The sequence below is a fragment of the Cryptomeria japonica genome, chromosome 10, assembly GCF_030272615.1.
Source record: "Cryptomeria japonica chromosome 10, Sugi_1.0, whole genome shotgun sequence".
In the NCBI taxonomy this organism is placed as follows: Eukaryota; Viridiplantae; Streptophyta; class Pinopsida; order Cupressales; family Cupressaceae; genus Cryptomeria; species Cryptomeria japonica.
Window position 1 is genome coordinate 345,567,458 of NC_081414.1, and position 5,936 is coordinate 345,573,393.

Sequence of the window (5,936 nt, forward strand, 5' to 3'; positions counted from 1 at the left end):
CGAAATGAGAATTAAGAACAGCTGCAAAACTCATTGTTGGAACAACGATTCAAAACAATACTGCAAGCCCAAAATAGGCCTGAGACCGTGTCAACCAAAAGAAACTTGCAACCTAAAAAATAAAACAATACCTCAGGAATTAATCTTTCAACTGAACGCTCACTGAAACAAATCTTCAACAGAAGCAGAAAACGTTGGCAAAAGATCATCCCAAATCAGTTTAAACCAATATAAAGAAGAGGAATTCATTTGAAGGCCAATTTCCAGTCCTAATAAATGTGTGATATTAAAAATCATAACATTTAAATCTATAAAAAAAAATTCTTATACTAAACTGTCATAAGAACATTATTTTGCAATCTTGCAAATCATGCTAAATGCCTAATCAACAATAAAAGCGATCCTCATCATTGATAAAGAGCGGACTCCTGACGTGTGATAAATAGTTATCGCCATAGCTACAGAGCCAATTCCAATGGTGTAAATAACATTGCTGGATGTTGCAACACAAGTCAAGACATAACCACCTCCCATCTGTCTATTGTATAGAAAGAAAGATCTGACCAATCCAGCATCCCCAATCCAGCTTTACCCGGCAGAAGTCAAGCATGCCCCTGCAAGACATGAAACAGAAGGGGTCTATGATCTATAGCAAACAGCTTCTGCAATGTCCGAAATTTGTTTATCGGATAGTGTTTAAACCTCTTCATTGATATGGTCAAGCCAATCAGACTCGCTGTGCATTTGAATTCACTTTCTATTAACCAGATAAATGCATCTAACACTTCCACATCGTGTGCCCTGCACTGTATTTTAGTACATAGAGAAAGAAGGGCTGAGTTTCAAATAAAAAACAATGGAGACTCTGAAAGGATATGACCTCAGACTAAAGAAAAGAGGGCAGATTATGTACAAATAGGCATTTCATCAAGATTGTTTTCATGGTCGCCTAACACTGCAAACAAGCCCTCAGGCTGTGGATGAAACAGTGCTGATAGAGTGCTGCTGTTCCTGCCCACGATAAATAATACCTACTTCAAATTAAACAAAATCAAATTAATACCACGTTTTATTTATATGTAAGGCTGGTTTATGTTTCAAGCAGACTTTCATTCGAATATCGATATAATAATCAAATGACTACTCAAATTGAGTAATTACCCGAACTAAGGAGTGAAAATTAAACAACATAAACAAATGACAGAAAAATCTCAGAAAATTAATTTTGATATGATAATTTTCAAATTTTGTAATCACTTCTAACATCTCATTGGAAGACAGTTGTCTCGACTAAATATGTTAATTTCAAAGTTGCAATGATAACCATAGATATTTGAAGAATAAAATGTGTCTTCTTCAGTCTCAAATTACAAGGCGGTCAATGTGATTAGAAGTTATCACAATCAAAACCCTATGGACTATGACTGAACCAAAAATAGAATAAACGGAAATTGGATCCCCCAAGACCTCAAATACATAACTCTGAATATCCTGGAAATGAGAATGGAAATGGGCTAAAGACACAACTAACAGTCTAAGAATACTCAAGATAACTATGTAATTGGCAAAATAAGAAAAATAAAAATACTTGAACCTAAACCAACATAAGCTTTACAGCTTATCCTCAAACTCTGACAATGGCGTCATTTGCTCCTTCAGACCCTTTCTCTTACGGATATCAAGAACAAGCTTCTCAGCTTGAGTACCATGCTCCAGTGGATCAGAGCCCATCATATCCCAGTGATCAAACACACATTGAGGGAAAGCCTGACCAGAAGTTGCTGCTCGGAGAGTGCCAGAGAACCCAAATGACTCTATGACTGGCAAATATGCCTTAATATTGTAGAGCGGAGTTCCTGGCCTCTGCATTTCCTCAAACACATGGCCCCTCTTCTGATTCAGCACACCATAAATACCTCCAAGTGCCTGTTCAGGAGCCTGAATTTCTACAAGATATACTGGCTCCAGAAGCCTTGGTTTAGCAGTTAGCTGAGAAGCATACATAACCCTTCTGGCTGTTGGAATAATCTGGCCACCTCCTCTATGAATGGCATCAGTATGTAAAACAACATCACAAACCTCAAAGCAAATGCCACGCATGTTCTCCTCTGCAAGAGCACCTTCCTTGGATGCCCACTGAAATGCTGCAACAACTGAATCCTTAATTTCATTCAAGTACTGAACTCCCTTACACATATCTACAACCATGTTGGGACCAGTGGTTTCAGGCCCAAAACACCAAATCTTCTTAGCCAGATCTTTGTCCCATCCGAACTCCTCAGAAAGGATTTTAGCACGGGCCTTAGGATCATCTCTTGGGCCAATGCGACCATCATCAATCGCTTCTGGAAGCCCTTCTTCGAGAGGCCTTGCTTCAAAATAAAGCCTGTTGTGTTTATTTGGAGACTTGCTCATTACAGTACGGACCGACTTCTCCAATACAGTTTCTCTAAATGAGACAACAGGATCAGACACAACAATCTCAGCTCCACCCATAAAATCATCTTGCAAATCCTTCAAGCAAATCTCAAGGTGAAGTTCTCCTGCTCCAGCAATAATATGTTCACCAGATTCCTCAATTGTGCACACCACCATAGGATCTGACTTAGCAAGCCTCTTCAACCCTTCGACAAGCTTTGGAAGGTCAGAAGCTACCTTGCACTGCACTGCAACACGCACAACAGGCGAGACAGAGAACTTCATTGCTCTAATTGGATGGGCATCAACCTCCTTCTCATTAGTCAGAGTAGCATTCTTAGTAATGAACTGATCTAACCCAACCAAAGCCACTGTATTTCCACAGGGGACATCCTCAACTGATTCTTGTTTTTTACCCATCCAAATGACAGTCCTCTGGACACTTTTCGTATACAAGTCCTTCTTCTGACCAGGCACATAGTTAGGACCCATGATCCTAACCTTCACTCCTGTAGATACCTTCCCTGAAAAAACCCGACCAAAGGCAAAAAAACGCCCCTTGTCAGAGGCGGGAATCATCTTTGAAACATACAACATTAATGGTCCTTCAGGGTCACAATTTCTAATTGCAGTTGCATACACATCATCAAGAGGACCTTCATACAAGTTCTCTACACGGTATCTCTGTGCTTTTGATGGAGATGGAAGATGGAAAATCATCATCTCAAGTAAAGCACTGCTCGCAGGTAGCCAGGTTTGCATAACACGTTTCATTAGGGCCTTCCCCGCTAGTTCCTTCTCATCACTCTTCATAACAACTCCCAGTTTCTGCAACATTGGCCATAACTTATCCTTCTGATCATTCATACAAATGTTTATAATCTGCTTAATCGGTTCATATATAAACTGAACAAAACCTCTTTTGCAAGTAGGAGCTCCTGTGTTCTTTGTTGTCCACTTTTTGGTACTTGGGTCAAAAAAGTTCTCACCCCACAGTCTTTCCATCATCTTGGCTTCATCAACTTTAAACTTTGACGCATACATTTTGGCAAAATTTGTCAAAGTGAAAGCCCACCCATGCAGACCAGCTGAGAAAGCAACTGTACCTTTCTCTGGATAAACTTGGCAATCACCAAGAAGAGGATCTTCATAGGTAGCCATAATCACGTTTGCATTTTCGATCACTCTAAGAAATGTCTGATAAGCTTCCTCTCCTTCAACCTGCAACTCAAGGAAACATCTATCCATCTTGTTAACAGTAAGAACTGGCCTAATTCTTTCTCCAAGAGCCTGTCGAAGAACAGTCTCAGTCTGTACACAAACTCCTTCAATACAATCTACCACAACTAATGCACCATCTGTGATACGCAGGGCTGCTGTGACCTCAGAAGAGAAGTCAACGTGCCCTGGAGAATCAATCAGATTGATCAAATATTCATTGCCCATTCTCTCCCCCGTGAAACTCTTAAGAGACTCAGCTGTCATCTCATAATACAAGGAGATGCCTGTTGACTTAATGGTGATACCACGTTCAGCTTCATCTGCACGAGTATCAGTCATTCTAACATCACCGGCAACTTCTTGAGCAATGATACCAGCTGCTGCCACTAAAGAATCAGTAAGTGTAGACTTCCCTGCACAACAGCAAAAACAATGTCATTGAAAATCCAAATACTGGTTTTCTCCTTAATGTAACATTAAACCTAAATGGAAAAATATAAAGTATCCCCTACCATGGTCGACATGGGCAATAACAGACATATTTCGTATATTATGTTTCAAGTCCATAATCCTACGGAGTTCTTCAGCTGTGAACTTCACCTGCAAATCACACATAGTCACAGTGGATACCAAAGACATATTTTTAACTTCTAAGATTTCCAGAGTCCGTGATTGATTGATTGTATGAAGATTTCTGGATTCAACTGTGTTGATTAAAAAATTATACACAGTTGAATCTAGAACTCTTCATACAAGCATACAAACATTTTTTTCTGCAGTGGATAATAAAGACAAATAAATTTCTCTTATTTCCCTTCTAAAAGTAAATCAATATGCATTCGACTTACCATTTTTGCTAGCTTGATATAAAGCCTGAATCCTGCAAAACAAATACATGCTATAAATTTAAATTTGTGTAAAAAAAGTGTATTGACAAAAGCATTGCATTTAAAGAATTAAACAAAAGATCCGTTCATCGATAACAGTTTTAATGATTAAAGATAAAGCAGGAATAAGAAGAGGATTAATAAAACAGGTTTCTCCACCGATGAGATTGGCGGACAGGAAAAAAATTAAGTGGGTATGTTAGAACAAAACTAGTAAAATTTGCAGAAAAAAATCTATTTGACGGCATTAAAGATCTAAAAATGATAAACTTCCAGAGGCATACGAAGGCCAAAACTCTAATCATACTAAATCGGATACGACCACATTAAAACACAAGCCAAAAACCCTACCAATGTCGATCTGTTTGAAAAGTTAACACGAACAATGAGATTGATTTCAAAATGGAGACCGATTAGTACCAACCTCTAAACAAAAGGTGGAGCGGCAAGGATTCAAGCTATACACCTTCCAAATCTGTGCTCCCGCCGCTGAGTTGAGAAGAAGAATGCAAACGCGCACGAACAAAAACGAAAATGGGTTGTTTTTTTCAGGTACCAAAAAGATAATTCTCCTTGGTTTAGGGTTTCGGTGCCTCCGTTAGGGATTTTTAGGGTTTCTCTTGGAGAGCAGAATATTCCGTCTGGGGCACAGAAATATGCCTCTCGGAGATATTTAGATTTTATTTTTTATCAATATTTCGATTTTGGAATGGTCAACTTTTTCAATTCCAGTGGGCTTCTCTTTATATGGAAAAGTGGATGTTTGAGTGTCGGCTTACAAACAAAGCATCATAAGAAAAACCATTTGTGTTAAATAGGAATTAAAAAAATGCTTTATTTTTTAATTTTTGGTGAGACAAGAATTTAAAAGTAAAATTTAAATGCATTTTAATATTATATAATTAATTATATTACATTATAAACTTATATATATTTTGATTACATATATGAATTTTGATTTACATAAATAATCATTGTATCATATAATTAATTACATAATTTTATTAAATTTTAATTTTGTTTTTTAATTAGATTCTTTTGAATGAAAAATCTAAATAGCTACATGCTATTATACAAATAATATGATATAATTAAATGTGCCTAAATTGTTTTTTTCCCTTTAAATTGAAATTAAGATTAGTATTGATTTTAGTAACCAAAAACTAAATTCTTGAGATTAAATCTTTTTTTTTTGTTTCTTTTAGCATCGCCGCAATATTTGAATTATTATTATTATTATTATTATTATTATATTTGATTAGATTGACCCAAGAACCCAGTGTTTTAACCAGTTAAGCTCAAACCCTTGGATAGTTTTGATTAAGTAAAAGCAGGTATTTGAAAGTTACCCGAACCTTGAACAAGCCAGGAGAGAGAACTGCTAAAAAAAGTGCCTGGTCACTTCAAAAA

At 37.1% G+C, this 5,936-nt stretch overlaps 1 protein-coding gene across 2 annotated transcripts; it reads right to left on the reverse strand.

Moving 5' to 3' along the window:
* Nucleotides 1-1,299: 1,299 nt before the first annotated feature.
* Nucleotides 1,300-5,234, reverse strand: LOC131050896 (elongation factor 2). 2 transcript variants are annotated; one of them, XM_057985200.2, is made up of 4 exons: nucleotides 4,951-5,234; nucleotides 4,488-4,519; nucleotides 4,152-4,239; nucleotides 1,300-4,052 (listed from the first exon to the last, which is right to left on the reverse strand). In XM_057985200.2, exons 2-4 carry the CDS (start codon nucleotides 4,488-4,490, stop codon nucleotides 1,612-1,614), a joined length of 2,532 nt encoding a protein of 843 aa, XP_057841183.1. In that variant the 5' UTR covers nucleotides 4,491-4,519; nucleotides 4,951-5,234; the 3' UTR covers nucleotides 1,300-1,611. The 2 variants fall into 2 exon arrangements, with proteins under 2 accessions (XP_057841183.1, XP_057841184.1); XM_057985201.2 differs by having other exon boundaries at nucleotides 4,993-5,168.
* Nucleotides 5,235-5,936: the final 702 nt, after the last annotated feature.

Excerpts from the sequence above, each read along its gene's own strand:
- LOC131050896 (XM_057985200.2), bottom strand. Across the intron at positions 4,053-4,151 it reads TATTGCCCATGTCGACCATG|GGAAGTCTACACTTACTGAT; the intron begins GTAGGGGATACT and ends GCTGTTGTGCAG.